The sequence below is a fragment of the Ranitomeya imitator genome, chromosome 3, assembly GCF_032444005.1.
Source record: "Ranitomeya imitator isolate aRanImi1 chromosome 3, aRanImi1.pri, whole genome shotgun sequence".
Lineage (NCBI taxonomy): Eukaryota > Metazoa > Chordata > Amphibia > Anura > Dendrobatidae > Ranitomeya > Ranitomeya imitator.
In genome coordinates, this window is record NC_091284.1 from 233,414,890 (window position 1) to 233,437,988 (window position 23,099).

The following is a 23,099-nucleotide window of genomic DNA, read 5'->3' on the forward strand; positions in this document are numbered from 1 at the left end:
ATTATGCCCTCCAGCTCCTCCATACAGTGTTATGCCCCCCAGCTCCTCCACACAGTATTATGCCCCCCGGCACAGTACTATGCCCCCCGCACAGTATTATGCCCCCTGCACAGTACTATGCCCACCCCCACACAGTATTATGCCCCCGCACAGTATTATGCCCACCCCCCACAGTATTATGCCTCCCCTCCGTTCCTCCATACATTACTATGGGCCCCAGACAAAGAAAAAAAAGTAAAATCCTCACCTCTCCCGTTCCCACCGCAGGTCCCATACACTCAGCGTCTCTCTGGCTCTGCAACGCTCAGGACAGTGAGGCTGAGCGTGTAGTGATGACATCATCGCACCCTCTGCCCTGAGACATTGCAGAGTCAGAGGGTGCTGAAGACGTCTGCAGCTGCCGCCGGAACGAGGAGAGGTGAGTATTAGAAGGGGGGCCTGGTGCCAGCGCTGGCAACGGGGGGGCCCCTGGTCGTGGTGGCGGTTGGCGCCGCCTGAACATTTAAAGGGCCCACGTCCCTTTTTTTTTTCTTCCTCCTCCTCCTCCTTCTCCTCCTCTCTGGGGCGGGGCCCACCGGGCATTTCACTTATGTCCCAGTGGGCCAGTCTGACCCTGACTATTAGCCAAGTTACCCCCAACCCTTATATTTCATATGCGGTCTGGCCTGTTGGTTAATATTAGGTCTAGCAGTGCCCCCCTTCTTGTTGGGTCCTGAACCAGTTGTGAAAGGTAATTGTCTCTCATAGTTGTCAAAAGCCTATTACCTTTGCTGGAACTGCAGGTTTCTGTTCCCCAATGCATTTCATGGTAGTTGAAGTCCCCCATAATAATGACTTCTCCTTCAGCAGCAGCCCCTTTTTTTGGCTTTACGAGGATATTCTCCGTTGCTTCCATTATTTTTGGAGGCTTATAACAAACCCCTATCAGTAATTTATTATTTTTACCCCCTTCCCTTATCTCCACCCATAGCGACTCTACATTATCATTAGATTCACCTATATTATCACGCAGGATGGGTTTTAAGGATGATTTTACGTATAAAAACACACCTCCCTCACTTATTTTTACAGTCATTTCTGAACAGACTATAGCCCTGTAAGGTAACAGCCCAGTCATGGCTCTCGTCCAGCCATGTCTCAGATATCCCCACCATGTCATAATTATGCTCCAACAAAATTAATTCTAATTCCTCCATTTTGTTGGTGAGGTTCCTGGCATTAGTATACATGCACTTTATGTATCTCTCTCTACCTCTATTCTTTCTTATAATATCAACTGTACTAACCCCATCCTCCATGCCATCCCTAATTTCTTTATTTGTGCCCATGTCACAATCTGCATTATCTTCCCATTGGGAGAACTTGACTAAATACTTTTTCCCTACTATGTATGTATCTTTGGTGCTTCACACTAATAATATTCAATACTAATCTGTTGAACGATTTCTATGGCTTCTAGTTTATCTACTTTATTATATAAGATAAATGCTTCAGGTTATTAGTCACTTAAACATTCAATTCATGCATATATACATACCCAATGTACATTTTGATGGCATATACTGTATATAAAGAAATTCCAGAAATAAATTAGAATGGCCAGGACATAAATGATGCTTGGACCATTTTACTTTAAGGATGATTTATTTGCTAAATTGCTTGATAAGACAATACCAAAAATGAACATGTGCAAAACATGAGCCTTAACAATTGACTAAATCTCAGAATCTATTTATGTGCATAATCAATGTAGAAAACTTAGTGCAAATTAAATTATCACTAATAATTATCAATCAGTTTCATTAATATACAGCCAAAACAGACAAATACAATTGTTCTCAATCTTCAAAAGTAAGTTCCAATAAAAATGTTATCCAAAATAGCACATACAATATAATATGTGCTACCCTTGACGTAAGGCATGACGTAATCTCAGTGGAAGCAACTTGTACAGATCAATTGTGTTAAAAATTAAAATAAAGTTGACCCAAGCAATAATCTTGTGACAAATCTTCCTGTGCTTCGGAACTGCAGATCTATCACAAGCCTTTTTTGATTTCTAACAGCTAATGTACTTTTCTTTTTTGTATTTTCTAGGTAGTCAGTGAATGTGAGATCCATTAATTCTATTATAGCACTGATCTACCCTACAAAATGCAGAAGCAAGCAGTCCTGTAATATGATGGTTTAGGACAATACAACATGTATGTGACTTGGACCAATGATTTATGTACTTGTAATTGATTTGCATTATTGCATTTCAAAAGTTACACTTCTACGTCTTAAAATGTTAAAGGCAATCTATCACGGCCAAAAAATCATACCGGTACTATAGGTTTAGTATAGATTTTAGTGCTTTAGTTGCCATAAAAATAATTATTGATGCAAATGAAGGGGCTTTGGTGCACCCTTGGTGTGGCCGTTATGCCCCGTCAATTTTGCATACAGAGCACTGTGTCATATCTTGTTTGACAGCACTCAACCATGCGCTGCTTAAAATCAATCAGCGGCGCAGTATTCACGCAACACAATGTGTCATTGCAGGCTCTCATCAATGGCTCCTGTCTGTGGCCACCACTCAACTACAGACAGGGGGCAGCGTTGAGAACCAGCAATGACATGATGTCATCGTGGCTGCAGTGTCCGTGCTTGATTGAGTTCAAACAGCACTGTCAAACAAGACATGGAATATTGTCTAGTATGCAAGTTATGGGGGCATAATGATGCACTGAGCCCTTGGCCACACCAAGGGTTCACAAAGCCCCCTCGTTGCATACAAAACAAATAGTTTTTTAGGGCAATAAAACCAATAAAATCTATACCACACATGGAGGTTTTTATAGTCCTGTACTCACCTGTATAAGGAGTTTAATGAGCAATCTGGTTGTGACAGACTCCCTTTAAACACTAGTTTTATTGGAAAAATAATACAATAATGACAATATTCATCACTTGTCTGTGAGATTTCCTTTTGTAAACTGATGAATTAATTAATTCCTTCAAATATTTAATCTTTGGCTCTGAGGTGGCAATTTAGTGCAAATGTGTCTGATTGTCCGTACCCTGTACTGTCTTTAACCCTACGAAGTGTGAATCCTTCCCGTTCTTCATTCTTCTGTTGATTCAACAGATGTTTATAGCAACATAAGCATTTTTAAGTAAAGATTCACATATACGGGATAGAGAAAAGTTGTAGCTGCAATGATTAATGATTGATTGCACATATATTACATACATATGTTATTGTTTGATTTGTGTCTGACTTGTTTGGAAATTCCAAAGAAAGTTTAAGCGGTATTTTCTTCATTTGGAGATCCGTTGTGATGGATCAGGAAGCTGGTATAATCAAGATTTTCATGAGACCCCTGTGGAAACATAAAAGAATGTTATGAATTTGATTAGAAAAAAACAAACATACTTTGGGCAGTTTTATTTCACAGCTTTGCCCCTATACTCTAATATGCTCTCTTTAACCCTTAACATGCATGAATAATATACACAACTCCATTATTTTATTACAAACATTGCACTGGTAATCTTTCCAAGATTTTATGTGCAAAGTTTCCAACCAATAAAATAATCAAATGTGTCTTAGAATCACAGAATCATTGAATGTTAGAGTTGGATGGGACCTCCAGGGTCATTGTGTCCAACCCCTGCTCAATGGAGAATTCACTAAACCATCTCAGACAGATGTCTTTCCAGCCTCTGTTTAAAGACTCCCATTGGATGAGAACTCACCACCTCTCGTGGCAGCCTGTTCCACTCATTGATCACCCTCACTGTCAAAAAGTTTATTCTAATATCTAATCTGTATCTTCTCCCTTTCAGTTTAATTGCTTCTCGTGTTTCCATGTGCAAATGAAAATAAAGATGATTCTACTACACTGTGACAACCCTTCAGATATTTATAGACAGCTAATAAGCCTAGACTTAGCTTTCTTTTTTGCAAACTAAACATTTGCAGATCTTTTAACCGTTCTTCGAAGGACATACATTGCAGTCCTCTCACCATCCTAGTAGCTCTTCTCTGAACTTGCTCCAGTCTTTTTTAAAATGTGGTGCCCAGAACTGGACACAGTATTCCAGATGAGGCCTGATCAGTATTACAGATGAGGCCTCCTGGAATTTTAAATTCACCAACATTAACAAGTCCAAATGCAGATTCCAAGCAGTAGTAGACTGGTCCAATACAATACTAAAGGATCCACTGAAGGGTTCAGATTCTGAAATAATAATGTGCTCCTAAGATCCGAAAGAAGACCACTCCCGTTGGAGTTAATTAGAGCTGTTCCTTTTTCACCAGTGTCTATTTCCTATCAGATTATTCACAAAGTCCTTTGAGTCCCTCTTCATTCTAGTTATGCCACTGTACAGCAACTGTTTACATTGCAATTCCCTGACATAAAATTAGTGTAGTTTGCACGCACTAATTATTTGAAAGTGGTTCCACAATAATACTCAGATTTGTTAGTGCTGACTCAGATTCTCTCCACTATTGCAAGCTTGACATTTATTTTGATATTTTGTCTATGCAGGACGTTATTACACAAGACTTCATGTGATATGTCATGTACTTCCTAAATTTCTAAATAGTAACCAAAACATGCACCCCCCAGCACATGCATGAATGAAATAAGGACCATTCACATCTGAGTGGCCTGGCTGAAATAATTTTAAATACTTTTGTAAAACGTTACAGATTGTCAATTACCTTTTTCTTGTTCTTTTCTCCATCTAGAATATAATGAATCAGAGTTAATAAAGAAGAAAATCATTACAAATATTCTGTATGTGATTCTTAAGGAGTCAACTAAATTCTTTAATTCTTACCTTTTGAGTGACTGACATCAGTTTCCTGTGTATCAATAACAGCAAGGTTGTCCTTGCCTATAACGTTATCCAGGTCAGTCATACTTATGTTAGTTCTGTAGCTTCCGACAGAAACCAAATCTGTTACAAACAAATGGAAACAAATAAAGGATCAATCATGATCAATCACGTTGTAGTCCGAATACAATCATCCTTATCAACTTTACATATTTTACCAACTAGCTAAATACATTATAAAGTGGTGTTGTCATTGATTCTGCTGAAGGAAAGACACATTAATAGATGCCTGAACCAAAGTGTTTTATTATAGAGTGTCCTGTTAAAGACAACACAGGAGAGATGATCGAACCTTTTGAAATTCAAGTTCTTCGAGGTTTGGCAACATTTTCGCAAAAAGTTAAATTGCAGTGAATAACAAGAAGTTGGAATGGTGTGTAGCACATTTTACGGTTCCTCAATAGTGTATCCAATCTCTTTTATTGTTACTGTAGCTTTAGGGTTGAGAGACAAAGAGATCCAACTAAATGTTCTTCAACACTATTGCCTTTCTCTGTCCCTCTGTGGAATTCTCTGTGTGCTCTGACCTCTACCCCTGGTTGGCAATGCCCCATCTTTTATATGGGCTTGGATAGTCCTTCATGATTGGCTGCACTAGACCAGGTGATGTGATAGTTGCCGAGCATTATGAGAAAACCCGCTTGGCTGTGCCTGTCATTATTAGTCTATTTGGTGACTCTTCATCAGTGTAAGAAATGGCTCACGTCATATTTTGGGGGTGTCAATCCACAGAAATCAAAACTGTTTAGATTTCCAGTGACCATTGACCATCTGTTGACTGTTGTGAATCCACTTCCGTAAACTTCGGCAAACAGAACCCTAGGCTGTCAGAAGTTTTTCCTGTAGCAGCTCCAAGACAAATTGCTAGTCTACAGAGCTGCTTTCTGTTCTGGCTTAATAAGTAAGATTCCAAGTCAGTTTCCCTCCCTATATGAAGTGTAAATGTGCTAATAATGCCAACATACTAGGTTTGTCTCCCTTCTTAAGACATCCCCTTAAAATCTTATGTATGTGCGTTTTAGCCATATAGAATCATTGTACATACACCATACAAACATAATCATTGTGCATAAAAGTGTCCTATGTTTTCAAACTCTTTACCATTATATCATGTAAAGACATACTGTATGTACACATATATACACACGGTAAATTATGTTATCCATTCCACATTAGATTTAAAAATGTGACAAATCAAATCTCAGCCAGACTTTCAGTATAATTTCCATCAATGACCTCTCATACAAATTAGACTATTGTTTCTTATCTGAGAAGGGAATATTTATGTCTGTGCTAATTTCCATATCTAATATATAAAGCTGAATGTGTGTATGTGTGTGTGTATGTGTGTATGTCCGGGATTGGCATCTGCACCGTCGCCGCTACAGCCACAAAATTTTGCACAGTCACATGTCTGGACCCCGAGAGCGTCATAGGCTATGTTGTGAGGCGAAATTTTAACCCTACGCTTTCCAATTCACCAAACAATTTTGCCCCTATCTACATAATGGGGAAAAAGTGAAAGGAAAAGTGTTGGAGGCGTCGCAGCTACAGCCACAAAATTTTGCACAGTCACACGTCTGGACCCTGAGAGTGTCATAGGCTATGTTGTGAGGTGAAATTTTAACCCCGCGCTTTCCAATTCACCAAACAATTTTGCTCCTATCTACATAATGGGGAAAAAGTGAAAGGAAAAGTGTTGGAGGCAAATTGACAGCTGCCAGATGTGAACAAGGGGGACTTAAAGAGTGAGAGCGATGGCGCCAAAGAGTATATACCGTACAGTTGCTAAGGTGGGGCCCCGACATGGGATACTCACTACACACGGGGATATGAACACACACCCAAAATGCACCACACACTACCATGTGCTTGAAAACATATACCACCCTCAGCACACATTTCACCACACATACACCAACCTCGCCATATAAAAGTAGAAACACAAAAATCGCTGCTCAAAACTCGCCACGCGCAAAACTCGCCACATACAAAACTAGGCTCACGCTAAACTCGCCACACGTGCAAAAGTCACCTCATGGAAAACTCGCCACACGCAAAACTTGCACACGCGGAAAAATTGCCACATGCACAAAAAATTTGCAACACATGTAAAAGTTGCCTCACACAAAACTTGCACATACTCAAAACGCACCACACATAAAGCTCGCCACACGCAAAACTCGCCATGCGCAAAACTTGCTGCACACAACTTGCTACACTAACCTGTCACATGCAACTCAACACACAAAAAGTTGCTACACGCATGTCGCCACACAAAACTCATCTCACAAAATTCGCTACATGCATATAGCCACATGCAACTGAACACACACAACTTGACACATGAAACTCGCCCTAAAACACACACAAGTCTGGTATTATTCTTCAAAAATAAAAATCTGATTAATAAGCAGACAAACTACAAGAGCAACAAATGTACCATATAGGAAATACGGCAGCTGTCAGTCACATGACCTGTCTATTATGTGTATGTGTGAGCTAATATATACTGCCAGGGGGAGGGCTTCCTGTTGACTGGGGATTTATCAGGCTGCCAATTTAGCTTACAAATACTGAGGTAAAAATACTGACCAAATAACGTGTGAACGCGGTATAGGTATATAGAGGAGGAGATGACATACAGCAGGTATATACGATATACAGTGGAGATGACATACAGGTATATACTATATACAGGAGATGACATACCGGTATATACTATATATAGGAGGAGATGACATACAGGTATATAGTATATACAGAAGAGATGACATAGAGGTATATACAGGTCCTTCTCAAAAAATTAGCATATAGTGTTAAATTTCATTATTTACCATAATGTAATGATTACAATTAAACTTTCATATATTATAGATTCATTATCCACCAACTGAAATTTGTCAGGTCTTTTATTGTTTTAATACTGATGATTTTGGCATACAACTCCTGATAACCCAAAAAACCTGTCTCAATAAATTAGCATATCAAGAAAAGGTTCTCTAAACGACCTATTACCCTAATCTTCTGAATCAACTAATTAACTCTAAACACATGCAAAAGATACCTGAGGCTTTTATAAACTCCCTGCCTGGTTCATTACTCAAAACCCCCATCATGGGTAAGACTAGCGACCTGACAGATGTCAAGAAGGCCATCATCGACACCCTCAAGCAAGAGGGTAAGACCCAGAAAGAAATTTGTCAACAAATAGGCTGTTCCCAGAGTGCTGTATCAAGGCACCTCAATGGTAAGTCTGTTGGAAGGAAACAATGTGGCAGAAAACGCTGTACAACGAGAAGAGGAGACCGGACCCTGAGGAAGATTGTGGAGAAGGACCGATTCCAGACATTGGGGAACCTGAGGAAGCAGTGGACTGAGTCTGGTGTGGAAACATCCAGAGCCACCGTGCACAGGCGTGTGCAGGAAATGGGCTACAGGTGCCGCATTCCCCAGGTAAAGCCACTTTTGAACCATAAACAGCGGCAGAGGCGCCTGACCTGGGCTACAGAGAAGCAGCACTGGACTGTTGCTAAGTGGTCCCAAGTACTTTTTTCTGATGAAAGCAAATTTTGCATGTCATTCGGAAATCAAGGTGCCAGAGTCTGGAGGAAGACTGGGGAGAAGGAAATGCCAAAATGCCTGAAGTCCAGTGTCAAGTACCCACAGTCAGTGATGGTGTGGGGTGCCATGTCAGCTGCTGGTGTTGGTCCACTGTGTTTCATCAAGGGCAGGGTCAATGCAGCTAGCTATCAGGAGATTTTGGAGCACTTCATGCTTCCATCGGTTGAAATGCTTTATGGAGATGAAGATTTCATTTTTCAGCACGACCTGGCACCTGCTCACAGTGCCAAAACCACTGGTAAATGGTTTACTGACCATGGTATTACTGTGCTCAATTGGCCTGCCAACTCTCCTGACCTGAACCCCATAGAGAATCTGTGGGATATTGTGAAGAGAAAGTTGAGAGACGCAAGACCCAACACTCTGGATGAGCTTAAGGCCGCTATTGAAGCATCCTGGGCCTCCATAACATCTCAGCAGTGTCACAGGCTGATTGCCTCCATGCCACGCCGCATTGAAGCAGTCATTTCTGCCAAAGGATTCCCGACCAAGTATTGAGTGCATAACTGAACATTATTATTTGATGGTTTTTTTGTTTGTTATTAAAAAACACTTTTATTTGATTGGATGGGTGAAATATGCTAATTTATTGAGACAGGTTTTTTGGGTTATCAGGAGTTGTATGCCAAAATCATCAGTATTAAAACAATAAAAGACCTGACAAATTTCAGTTGGTGGATAATGAATCTATAATATATGAAAGTTTAATTGTAATCATTACATTATGGTAAATAATGAAATTTAACACTATATGCTAATTTTTTGAGAAGGACCTGTATATATATATATACAGGAGGAGATGACACACAGCAGGTATATACTATTTACAGGGGAGATGACATACAGGTATATACTATATACAAGAGAAGACATAGGTGTATACTATATATAAGGGAGATGACAAACATATATATACTGAGGTGAAAATGAGGGGTGTGAGGTGAAAATGAAAAGGTGTGAGTGCAAAATGAGAGGAGTGAGGAAAATAGTGAAGTGATCGGAAAATGACAGATGTGAGGTCGAAATGACAAGTGTTAGAGGGAAATGAGAGGTGTGAGGGGGAAAATAAGAGGTGTAAGGGAGAAAATGAGAGGTGTAAGGGAGAAAATGAGAGGCATGATGGGAAAATAAGAGACTTGAGGTGCTATAACTAACCACTGATATTTACTATGCCCAGGCAACGCCGGTCTCTTCAGCTAGTTTCCTATATAAGTAAATGGGAGTTACGGAAACATCACAGCGCAGCAAGCGCAATCTCCTATGGCTGTTTCATTGATAAAGACATTCCCATTTGAGCCATGTATTACTGAAGTGGTAAAAGGCTTTAATTTTCACAGATTCATCTATTTTCCCACAAATTATGATGACTGTCTAATATATTAGATATCTGAATATCTGATGACTATCTAATATGTATGGAGGATGTCCAATAGGTGCTGAAGAATGGGAGGGGGGAAATGAGAATTTCGCATTTTTCATTTTACCAGAAATGATCGGGAACATCTTTCCTCTTTTTACGCCATTGAAAAACTGAAACAAGGAACTAAGTAAAAAAAATCTTTAGTAGCATAAATGTCCATCTCCTAGCAACTTGCCTACATCTTCATTTTTTCTAGAATGGGACTTGGACCTCTGTATGTATCTATAAACTTTTATACACTGTTTGTTTGGGTGCATGAGCCACTTGGCTCTTTATTCACTCATTGTATAAGCCTAGTGGCCTGAGTATTTAATCATATGTATATACAATTTCAGTGCATTATTCTCCTGTTGGTGAACATATACAGTAGTAGTCAGTCTACCCCCCTAAACACCTTGCAGCAATATAGAAACCACCGGAGACTAGACGGAGGTGGACATGACTTGGGGATGGGTGGACTGAGAACTCCTGCAGCCTTTGTTTGTATTGCAGTGTAGATTTTAAACAAGAGTGATGTTGCTTTAAGAGGAAGGAGTTTAGATGTTTGTGCCTGGTGTATTACTGTGAGGAGGGTGGGGCTTATATAGGGGAGGCAACTCTGGCTCTCCCTCTTTCTCTCACACGATGGACAGGAGGAAACATGTCTGCAGTCTCAGGGAGTATAATACTGGGGTTATCACCTCACATTATAGCTGATAGGAGCACATTCACTTCACACATCATATATTAGTGTAGTATCAGCTCCTACATCATATATGGGATCAATTTTACCTCAGAAATTCATGTGGCTGCCATGTTCCCTCATGTGTACCTCCCTGCAGACATGGCTGATATACTATCCACATTCATCATGTATTAGTGTAGTCTCAGCTCTTACATCTTATTTGGGAGTAATATTACCTCAGAGATTCATGTAGCTGCCATGTTCCCTCATGGGTCTGTTACAAGTTGCCTCACACACTGCAGAGACAGCTCCTGTGTGACCTGCTTACAGACATGGCTGTTGTGTCTTATTTCTGCTGTATTATACAGAGTCTTCATGAGTTTTGTGTATCTGTGATGGGTCAGAGCATTGGCACATACAGTGTCTGCTATTGGTAGCGTGGAGCTGGGCAGTTACAGGGACTAGTCACTGGTGAGAGGGAGCAGTAAAGGGATGGTATATATATACCGTGTATATATGAGGGTAAGAGGCTGCACTTCTTGTCTGTGCATTGCATGCTGCTGTCTGCTGATTCCCCTCTTCCCATTTATGGAGTCTGGTGACCTGTATGTGACCTCATCTCTGCTGCAGTACAGTCTGATGATGCTGGGTGATGACCAGGTTACTCTCACTATCTATATGTGATATATGAGAAAAGGCTCCATCTCTGCGCAGCATGCTTATCATGTATACAGACTTTGAGTACATGTTAGATCCTGGGTCTCCAGGTTATTTTCCTTGCTGCACATATCTGTACATGACTTCCAAATCCGTGCTTTATTTCTGGAGATAAGGCAGCCTTTAGTCCTATTATGTTGCATGCTGTCCTGCCTGATATATCCACCCCTTTTTCTGTATATACTTATGGCTGCAGGCAGCTTATCACAAGCCTGAGTGGATTACCTGGAGCCTTACTATATATATTTTATCAGGTGTCAATAATTATTCAGGGAGTAATTCAGCACATGGTGGGGTGGTGAGTGGGCACTAATAACTCTGCACATGGTGGGGTGGTGAGTGGGCACTAATAACTCTGCACATGGCGGTATGGTGAGTGGGCACTAATAACTCAGCACATGGCGGGCAATGAGTGGGCACTAATAACTCAGCACATGGCGGGCAGTGAGTGGGCACTAATAACTCAGCACATGGCGGGCAGTGAGTGGGCACTCCTAGTGTGATGCTGCACCTTGCTCTGGAGAACACATCATGGGCCCAGTTTTCAGCCCTGTCTCTCGTCTATTGTATGTAGGTAGTGTGACTGACTGGGGACACAGACCTTGCCATTTTCTGCACATACACTTATGGCTGCAGGCAGCTTATAATAGACCTACATATTATATTTTCTTATGATGTATGTGCAGCTGGTGGTTAGAGAGCCTGTCTGTAACTGCTGTAGAGGAGCAGGCGGCTTCTTTATTGTTACAGCATATAACAGCATTGCCCATCATCGAATGTATCTGACCTTATGATGGGACATTTTCCAGGATCAACCTGTAATATACCTTGGTTGGGGACGGACTAAACTGCATATTGGGATTATGGGATGATGGGCTGCAATACTAGACTCCAACACTAGATGGCAGCACATTTTACAAATGCAGCCCAGGAAATGACTTCTTGTAATATAGCAAGAAGGGAATTCAATGGAAATACTTAAATGAATCAGAACATCCACAGGGCTGGATTAAAGTTTAATAATAGAACCAGGGAAAAAAGATTGTAACTATATGGGATTATGTGTAGAATATCGGGTTACACACGCCTGGTGATATATCTCATCAACATCTCATAGGAATATGGGTATAACTATTGATCTGTATGGGGATTATGGGTGAAATATCACAAATACACATGCCCAGGAACATACTTCATCTACTTCTGATAGGAATATGGGTATATCTATTGTTCTGTATGGGGATTATGGGTGAAATATCACAAATACACATGCCCAGGAACATACTCCATCTACTTCTGATAGGAATATGGGTATATCTATTGATCTGTATGGGGATTATGGGTGAAATATCACAAATACACATGCTCAGGAACATACTTCATCTACTTCTGATAGGAATATGAGTATAATTATTGTTCTGTATGGGGATTATGGGTGAAATATCACAAATACACATGCTCAGGAACATACTTCATCTACTTCTGATAGGAATATGGGTATAATTATTGATCTGTATGGGGATTATGGGTGAAATATCACAAATACACATGCCCAGGAACATATTTCCTGAAGTAGATGAATTATGTTCCTGGGCATGTGTATTTGTGATATTTCACCCATAATCCCCATACAGAACAATAGATATACCCATATTCCTATCAGAAGTAGATGAAGTATGTTCCTGGGCATGTGTATTTGTGATATTTCACCCATAATCCCCATACAGATCAATAGTTATACCCATATTCCTATCAGAAATAGATGAAGTATGTTCCTGAGCATGTGTATTTGTGATATTTCACCCATAATCCCCATACAGAACAATAGATATACCCATATTCCTATCAGAAATAGAAGAAGTATGTTCCTGAGCATGTGTATTTGTGATATTTCACCCATAAGCCCCATACAGAACAATAGATATACCCATATTCCTATCAGAAGTAGATGAATTATGTTCCTGGGCATGTGTATTTGTGATATTTCACCCATAATCCCCATACAGAACAATAATTATACCCATATTCCTATCAGAAGTAGATGAAGTATGTTCCTGGGCATGTGTATTTGTGATATTTCACCCATAATCCCCATACAGAACAATAGATATACCCATATTCCTATCAGAAGTAGATGAAGTATGTTCCTGAGCATGTGTATTTGTGATATTTCACCCATAATCCCCATACAGAACAATAATTATACTCATATTCCTATCAGAAGTAGATGGAGTATGTTCCTGGGCATGTGTATTTGTGATATTTCACCCATAATCCCCATACAGAACAATAGTTATACCCATATTCCTATCAGAAGTAGATGAAGTATGTTCCTGAGCATGTGTATTTGTGATATTTCACCCATAATCCCCATACAGAACAATAATTATACCCATATCCCTATCAGAAGTAGATGAAGTATGTTCCTGAGCATGTGTATTTGTGATATTTCACCCATAATCCCCATACAGAACAATAATTATACCCATATTCCTATCAGAAGTAGATGAGGTATGTTCCTGGGCATGTGTATTTGTGATATTTCACCCATAATCCCCATACAGAACAATAGTTATACCCATATTCCTATCAGAAGTAGATGAAGTATGTTCCTGGGCATGTGTATTTGTGATATTTCACCCATAATCCCCATACAGATCAATAGTTATACTCATATTCCTATGAGATCTTGATGAGATATATCACCAGGCGTGTGTAACCCGATATTCTACACATAATCCCATATAGTTACAATCTTTTTTCCCTGGTTCTATTATTAAACTTTAATCCAGCCCTGTGGATGTTCTGATTCATTTAAGATTTCCATTGAATTCCCTTCTTGCTATATTACAAGAAGTCATTTCCTGCGCTGCATTTGTAAAATGTGCTGCCATCTAGTGGTGGAGTCTAGTATTGCAGCCCATCATCCCATCATCCCATAATCCCAATATGCAGTTTAGTCCGTCCCCTTGGTTGTAAACTTACATGGTGTTTTCATCTTCACTTATCCCACATCTTGTGCAGTTAGGGGGGGGGGGGAGGGGTCCTTGAAGTTGGTTATAAATTGGTCTGGGGGATCCATTGGGATATGGGTTCCTCTTTTTGGAATTTAATTTGGTTCTTGATCTGGTGAATGGTAGAGGGGATTTTCAGCAAGGGTTTGTTGAATCCTCAGGAAGTTCAAGTGAACATTGGAACCCTGTGGTTATGGTGCTCCCGAGCTAGTGGGGTAATGGCTGGGAGTAATTGTTGGTACATTTTATGTTCACTTTTTGTTTGGTAATCACCAGATCTTATGAGCTTCAAGGACTCCTCCCAGCATGTTAATGTTCTTTATGCTTTGATGTTTTATTGTATGCTGTTTTTAATTCTTATATTGTCCCCTTCATATATTTGCAGGAATGGTGTATACCCACCGAGTGCTTAATTTTATATTACCTAAGGTGGTGGATAGCACAGACTAAGTGGATTACCTGGAGCCGGGCAGTTGGGGGGTTCCTTGAAGTTCGTTACAAATTGGTCTGGGGGATCCATTGGGATATGGATTCTTCCTTTTGGTATTAAATATGGTTCTGATCTGGTGAAATGTGGAGGGGAGTTTCGGCAAAGGTTTGTCGGATCCTCAGGAAGTTCAAGTGAACATTGGAACCCTGTGGTTGTGGTGCTCCCGAGCCAGTGGGGTAACGGCTGGGAGTAATTGTTGGTACATTTTATGTTCACTTTATGCTTGGTAATCTCCAGATCTTATGAGCTTCAAGGACTCCTCCCAGCTAGCTAAGGTTATTTATGCTTTGTTGGGTTATTGTATGTTTGTATTAATAAAGGTGTGTATTAAAAAAAAAAAAAAAAAAAGCACTTATTTGTTTCTTTTTTAGTGGGTCCTTGAAGCTAATTATAATTTGGTCAGTAGGGGTAACCATCTCAGGTATGGACCCTCTGTTTAGGGGGGGGTGTTCATCATAGTATCACCCCTTGTGTGGAGGAGTAAACATCTCGGGTGTGGCCCCTGGATGGAGGGGTGTACATCATAGTATGACCCCGTGGAATGGAGATGTAACCATCTTTGGTATGGCCCCCTGGTGTGGAGGAGTGACCATCACGGTATGGCCCCCTGGTCTCCAGAAGCATTTATATCTTACAAGAGCCTGTTAGGGTACAATCCCTGTGGTCATGGCAATCATATTCTACATGCATACAAATTGGGTTATATGCCTGGGGTGTTGGATGAGGTCCTGAATAGTACCTGGACAGGTCATATGCCTGGGGTGTTGGACGAGGTCCTGAATAACACCTGGACAGGTCATATGCCTGGGGTGTTGGACTATGTTCTGAATAGCACCTGGACAGGTTATATGCCTGGGGTATTGGACTGACGTCCTGAATAGCACCTGGACAGGTCATATGCCTGGGATGTTGGACTGATGTCCTGAATAGCACCTGGACAGGTTATATGCCTGGGGTGTTGGACTGACGTCCTGAATAGCACCTGGACAGGTCATATGCCTGGGGTGTTGGACGAGGTCCTGAATAGTACCTGTGACTTGAGAATGCTGAGGCACTGATTTTGACTGTTTATATTGACCAACTCCTATTTCTTTCAAGGTTGTTGTCTGGAGAATGCAGTAATCTGGGGCATCAAACTGAAGAGCAATGTACCTAATATGGATGCCCTGGAGTCAGTGGGAGTGACTAAGAGAAAAGTAATAAAATGCATCCCGATGCCCTTGAGCCAGTGGGAGCGGCTAGGGGTGAAGACATCAAGTGCATTGACATGAAGGGCAATGTGCCTATTCCCAATGCCTTTGTCCCAGTTGGAGAAGGTTAATGGTATATGTTATCAAGTGCCTGTAAAGCAATTAACAATGGCGTGGCAAGGTTATTAATAATGTCTTTGTAGACTTTTCTGCAATAGGCTTATTTCATTTACCATGTCCAAATATTGCAGAAATTATTTAAATTATTTAATGATCGGTTATAATGTCGATTTTATATTGTGTATGGCTTTTAATTACTCCTTGTTTATAGTATCTTTCTCTTTATATACACTCATCACTTTTTGGGTAGTAATAGTAAGTGGGTTTAAGAATTGGTTACTGCACAGCCAAGCTACTGTATGTAATGGTGGTTTCTTGAACTGAAATCTGTGAATTAGTGAGTTATTAGAGCTGGCTACAATACATGCAGTATAATAGTTTTTGAGGCATCACAGATGTCATTATACAGGTAGTCAGACTGTGGCTACCCCTTTGTTATGGTTTAGTTTCTGCATTCCCTATTATAGGATCCACATTGCAGGGTGTTTAGCGGCTGTTATTTTGCTGTAGTTACCATATTATCGATCATAATTTGGTAGTGTTGCATTGTTAAAATTAATCTGTTGCAGTCCTGGAATTTTGTTCCTTATATGCACAGTCTTTCCATAGCATGCAGATCTGGTTGATGACTTTATTAGGCATGGGTGATGGGGGTCGAGTCCATTCAAGGTGTCAAATGGCCTCGCTGGTGGCGGTTTAGGAGTCAGGTGGAAGTTGCAGACAAGTTAAGGTGGACTCATTGTAACTAATAGAGGATGTAAAACCTCATGGTGGTGAGCAGGCTCGGCTTTGGTGGCCAGCCTCAAGGACGTTGTAATGGTAACATCAATCAGGGGCGGGCACAGTGGTTAAGCACAGGAGTGAGGAAATGGGGTCATTGGTGCCCTGAAAGTTTACTGGCTCTGCATGAATGGCAAGCCAGTGCGTGCCGCCCCTTTATGGCTGTCTGTCCTGGTGCTGTATGTCAGACAGCTGGGGATATCGCAGTACTTGTGAATCCCAATGTACTAGCACTCCACCTGACTCCTACTGTGATTATTTAATCCTGTGATTTGAATAAAAGCTGTGGCCATTTTGACAACCAAAATAATGTGTTTTGTGTATTTATTTTAGTACCTAGGTTTACAGTAGTTATGGTGGTTTTAAGAAGGAGTGGGGTCCATCCCATATCCAAAAGTCAAGAAACCACCGGAGACTAGACGGAGGTGGACATGACTTGGGGATGGGAGGACTGAGAACTCCTGCAGCCTTTGTTTGTATTGCAGTGTAGATTTTAAATAAGAGTGATGTTGCTTTAAGAGGAAGGAGTTTAGATGTTTGTGCCTGGTGTATTACTGTGAGGAGGGTGGGGCTTATATAGGGGAGGCAACTCTGGCTCTCCCTCTTTCTCTCACACGATGGACAGGAGGAAACATTACTCGCCCTCCCGCCCTGTTTATAATCTCTGTCCTTAAACTTTTTAATTATTGCTTGTATAATGATAAATGCTTTATTGTATTTTTGAATTTGTCATTGTATATCTTGTACCAGGTTCAATTGTATATTGGCTATAAAGAGTTATTATTTGTGGCAACCTTCTAAGCCCAAGGGAAGGGCAATCCTTCAGCCATGGTTCCCTGGAGGTTTCCTCCACAGGGGGTTTTTCCTCTCCTGAGCGCTGTAGGATGACTCTTTGTGAGTCGGGGGTTTGCCAAGTTTAGTCCCATTAATGCTTTTGCAGGGACTCCTAATTTTTAAGTTTGCAAAAATGATTTAATTATAAAAAAAAAAGGTGTCAAATGAGACTTGGAATTTATAACCCGTCACGGCTTTGTGGTTTAGGAGTCAGGTGGAAGTTGCAGACAAGTTAAGGTGGACTCATTTTAACTAATAGAGGATGTAAAACCTCATGGTGGTGAGCAGGCTCGGCTTTGGTGGCCAGCCTCAAGGACGTTGTAATGGTAACATCAATCAGGGGCGGGCACAGTGGTTAAGCACAGGAGTGAGGATAATAGGGTCATTGGTGCCCTGAAAGTTTACTGGCTCTGCTTGAATGGCAAGCCAGTGCGTGCCGCCCCTTTATGGCTGTCTGTCCTGGTGCTGTATGTCAGACAGCTGGGGATATCGCAGTACTTGTGAATCCCAATGTACTAGCACTCCACCTGACTCCTACTGTGATTATTTAATCCTGTGATTTGAATAAAAGCTGTGGCCATTTTGACAACCAAAATAATGTGTTTTGTGTATTTATTTTAGTACCTAGGTTTACAGTAGTTATGGTGGTTTTAAGAAGGAGTGGGGTCCATCCCATATCCAAAAGTCAGGGGATTGCATCTAGGATCACATACTATACAAATAGGCATTGATAAATCCCTTACTATTGGATACTTATCTTGAACAGGGTTATGGCATGCACTTTATGTATGTAGCATTCTCTGTATATGTATATCCCTTTTATATTTATGTGATTCCTATATATATATATATATATATATATATATATATATATATATATATATATATATATGACTTTTTGAATATGTATCTTAATAAAGATGTTTTGTATATTTGGCATAAGCTTCCCCTTTTCTTGTAGGTGCATATTGTCTTGTAAAAGTACCACAAATATCTCTGCCAACCAACGATTTGTTAAGGAACTAAGCAAGTTTGCTCTGAGCAAAGCGCCAATGTTAATATTTGCTCAATACATATTTACTGTTCATACGTGCCTGAATTCTTCTTTCTTCTGAGTCTAATGATGAAGAAAACACCACATGCCACCAGGACTGCAGCACAAACAGACAAAATTGCAGGAACCAAAGCGTTCTGGTTGTTCACAGTTATGCTAAAAGACGACAAATATAATTAAAAACTTTTTTATATTATTCAAGAAAGCTGCTAATAAACAACAATATGTCATGGCAGAGGGATAATGTCAATGCTCTTACAGTAGAGAATCTGAACCTATGATAATAAGTAAACCTTCTTTCCTCTAGGCGTACAGGATGGCACTTTCTCATTATTGCAGGCCTAGATGTACAGAGATCATTAGAAAGATCTCTGTAATGTCCATTCATTTGTTTATTTGTAGTTTGTATGAAAGTCACAATTAAGCCTTTGTTTTTCCAAAATGAAAAACATCAAGATTGATAACCTGTCTTGAAATTCTCTTAATAATCTTGGTTGCTTTTCTCTGCACCTGCTCTAGTTCAGCTATGTCCTTATTAAAAATCCCAATCCTCCAGCTTTCCCAAATTCCTCGTATCCAGATCATTAACCCTTTCATGACATGTGACAGACATATATATCTTATAAGTCCTGTTCTGAGTTTGATGCAGCTCTGACGTTGAGCCCGCATCTTTCCCTTACCATGACAGTTGATTTGATCAGCTGTAATGTGCCTTTAACAGCCGCAGGTGGAGCGGTGCTCTGCCCTCGGCTGTTAACAAATTAAACTCCACTGTAATCTCTGACAGCAAGATTTAACATTCACCAGACTAAAGGGCATCATTAATCCCTCCCATCAGTGCCCCTATCACTTGATCGGGGGGCACCGATGGGTTGTCATGACAACTGGGGTTGTGCAGAAGACCCCTATGCCTGTGACTGCAATACTCGTGGTCGACGTTCATAGGAGAACGTGATTTCTGCTCTACATAGCAGTGCAGCACTGGTGATCAGACGATTGCAGCTTTAAGTCTCCCAAGGGGACTATTAAATAAAGTAAAGAATGGAAAAAAAAAGTTTACATTTAAAACTGCCTTCAGATGCTGGGGCCATCTGAAGGCAATTGTCTATGCTGTGAAGATACGAGATGTGCAGCATCTGAAACAACTGATACTGGAAGCCTGTGCTAGCATTTCCTCTGCGGTGTTGCTATCAGTGTGTCAAGAGTGGGAGAAGAGGGTTGCATTGACAATCCAACACAATGGGCAGCACTTTGAACAAATTTTATAAGTGGTCATAAACTTGTAAATAACTCATGAAAGAATAAAGTTACGTTAAAACCAAGTTTGATGTGTCACATGACCCTCTTCCCATTGAAAAAAAAAAGTTGGATCCAAACTTCAAAATGGCAGCCATGGTCACCACCCATCTTGAAAAGTTTTCCTCTTCCCATACACTAATGTGCCACAAACAGAAAATTGATATCATCAACCATTACCATTTTATTTAGATGTATACATATAAATGGCCCACCCTGTGTATATGCTTTACGGCCGGCAGGCGCTCACAGTCAGTGCGGGAAGCTGACGGCGAGGGGACAGACACCGGAATATAAGTATGTACTTTTTTTTTTTACATTTACAATGGTAACCAGGGTAAACATCGGGTTACTAAGCACGGCCCTGCGCTTAGTAACCCGATGTTTACCCTGGTTACCAGGGGACTTCGGCATCGTTGGTCGCTGGAGGGCTGTCTGTGTGACAGCTCTCCAACGACCACACAGCGACGAAACAGCGACGCTGCAGCGATCGGCATCGTTGCCTATATCGCTGCAGCATCGCTTAATGTGACGGTGCCTTTAGTCCTAGCACCTACAAGGACCTTCCAAGAAGGACCAATGACCTAGCTGCAGTATCTGATAATGTGACCCTCGATCTCCACTGAGAGATCTTACTCTGGGCATGCTCAGAACATGAAAAGCAGGACTTAGTCCCAGAAGCGTCTGCTCGCCGCTGCCAAGCACTGACTTCAATGGCAGAAGCAGGAAATGCAGCAGTAACTGTTAGCACAGAGTCAGACTGAGCGAGACGCTGGGATCGACGTCTCCGCTGAGCAGGTTCCACTGCGGCCGGAGAAGAATGGGAGACCGCAGCGAAGATGGCCCGAGATTTCCCCTGTGCAGAGGCAGGAACTCGACCCCTAACAACGTGCCTCAGAGTGCAGTAGAAGACACTGTGCTCACAAAGCAAGAAGAAATTAACGGGCAGTCGGCCATCAGAATACAGCTGTCAGCCCAAGCACTGTGGTCCCAGGAATTTCCTCAGACATGAAAAAGGTAATCAAGAGCCTTAAATGGCCTACGGGCCTGAGGTTCCCCACCCCAGACTTAAGTGAATAATTATCTACAGAAATATTATTGATTGTTAACCTGGTAGGGGATATCTCCTTGTTGGGTACATTAGCACGTCGGCCAGTGTCAGAATTAGGAACATCTACAGCTTCGTCAGTGTCAGCAACATCTTGGATGGCTTCTAATTTAACAAAATAAAATATTTTAATAATTTGTATACTTTAAAAGCATAAAGTCTAACAAAAACATGTTATGTCTGTGCTTTTAGCTGTAGCTGAGCTACAGAAACTGAAAATATGCACATTGTCTAATTCTTAGTTGCAATTGTTAATGTCATACAACTACAGTATGTCCCAATATGCTTGACATTTGGCTAATCAGTACAAAAACTCACCATCCACTATAACTCGCACTGCTATAGTGTTTCCAAATTTTCCATCTTTTTTGACTCCACACCAATACCATCCGCTGTCTTTTTGGGATATTGTTTCAATGGTGAGGACTAGTTCCCGAGTCTTACATGATACACTAAGACCACGTTCATCATCATTAACGTGAGAGATTACTTCCTTACAATTGATGCCACTTAATTTGCACCAATATTTTTGGTGAGTGTTAAATCGACATGGATAGGAGCATGGTATCTTAATAGTTTCCCCAGTTTTTACATTTATTATTTGACCACCAGTCAGTCCTTCAAGACTTCCTAAAAAAATAATGATAGTATGATTAAAACAGTTGTCAAAATATAGAAGAGATACTGAAAAGTCATATTTATTGATATCAGGTATATGTCTTGTACCTTCCGAAATCTTGATTTGCACAGTTGAAGTTTGATCATGTTTTCCATCTGTCAGCACACACCAGTACCAGCCTTCATCTTCTTTGGTTATTTGGTTCATAAGGACCTGCATAGTGCCATTTATGGGATCATCATAAATGGCAATTTTCCCTTCAAAATCATCCTTCACATAGCCATCTGTATTTATGAGTGGAGTACAAACTGAACCTTCCAACTTACACCAAAACTTAAAAGTGTAATCCTTTTTAGAATCATAGTTACACAGAGCAGATATTGATCCACCCAAACTTGTTGACAGTGATCTTGATCCTTGCGGTATATCAGTCTCTGTTGAAGACAAACACCAATATCACATCACAGTTAGTAGTAATAATGGACCAGATGGGCTGCTTCTTTTCTGTTTTTGTGGTTTTGGACCAGTATTAAAGGTGGAACTCAATAATGGAATGAGAGGCATCTTTATGAAAGTTTTAGGCTAGATTCATACTTATCCTGTGCTCTACACTCAGCACAGCATTGGCATTCCATCTATATCCTCAAAAATGGGTTTACACAAAACCCCTGTCAGAACCCAGACAGAGCAATTTAGTATAATCAGGAAATCATAATAACTTTGGACTCTATTTGGCCTCCTTTCCCATGGTAGCCATCATTTTAGGCACGCACAAAATCATGGTCTACCATGCTATTTTGTACAACTAAAAAATATGGATGCCATGAGAACACAGGCAAGACAGTCAGACCTAAAACACATGGAGTAACTTTGGAACCTGTTTGACCTTTGTTCTGTTGGTTTTCGTCTTTTAGGCAGACATATAAATGTGGTCTTTCATGCCTTTGTGCCCATATAAACAATATGAAAACCATGATAACACTGGCTAGTCCAAAGTAATTATGTCTGCCGCCAACTATCTCCTTCAGGGGGTGAATCACATTTTTGGAGGATTTCATCTCAAACCCTGATGCAGTATTCACCACAGAACACAAGATAAATGTGAACTAGGCCTCATCTGTGGGCATAATGGTGCACATTGTATCCTGGGTGGTAAAACTCAAACATAGACTTCTTCTGCGCCTTTGATCCTCTGCTTTAGTGGTCTATAAAGTGTTCTTACCGCTTCGCACTTTGCTCTAATTTTAATTGAGAGAATCAGGAGGAACATCAGTCATCA

At 40.7% G+C, this 23,099-nt stretch overlaps 1 protein-coding gene across 1 annotated transcript in view; it reads right to left on the reverse strand.

Moving 5' to 3' along the window:
• Positions 1 to 1,625: 1,625 nt before the first annotated feature.
• Positions 1,626 to 23,099, reverse strand: part of LOC138669630 (polymeric immunoglobulin receptor-like) — a 97,238-nt gene continuing 75,764 nt past the window's right edge. Inside the window, exons 5-11 of the mRNA XM_069756277.1 lie at positions 21,928 to 22,254; positions 21,520 to 21,831; positions 21,204 to 21,306; positions 18,838 to 18,953; positions 4,834 to 4,953; positions 4,715 to 4,737; positions 1,626 to 3,365 (exon numbers count right to left, since the gene is read on the reverse strand). Of these exons, the coding sequence (XP_069612378.1) occupies positions 3,288 to 3,365; positions 4,715 to 4,737; positions 4,834 to 4,953; positions 18,838 to 18,953; positions 21,204 to 21,306; positions 21,520 to 21,831; positions 21,928 to 22,254 (1,079 nt within the window). The 3' untranslated portion in view covers positions 1,626 to 3,287. The remainder of the gene's footprint in view (positions 3,366 to 4,714; positions 4,738 to 4,833; positions 4,954 to 18,837; positions 18,954 to 21,203; positions 21,307 to 21,519; positions 21,832 to 21,927; positions 22,255 to 23,099) is intronic.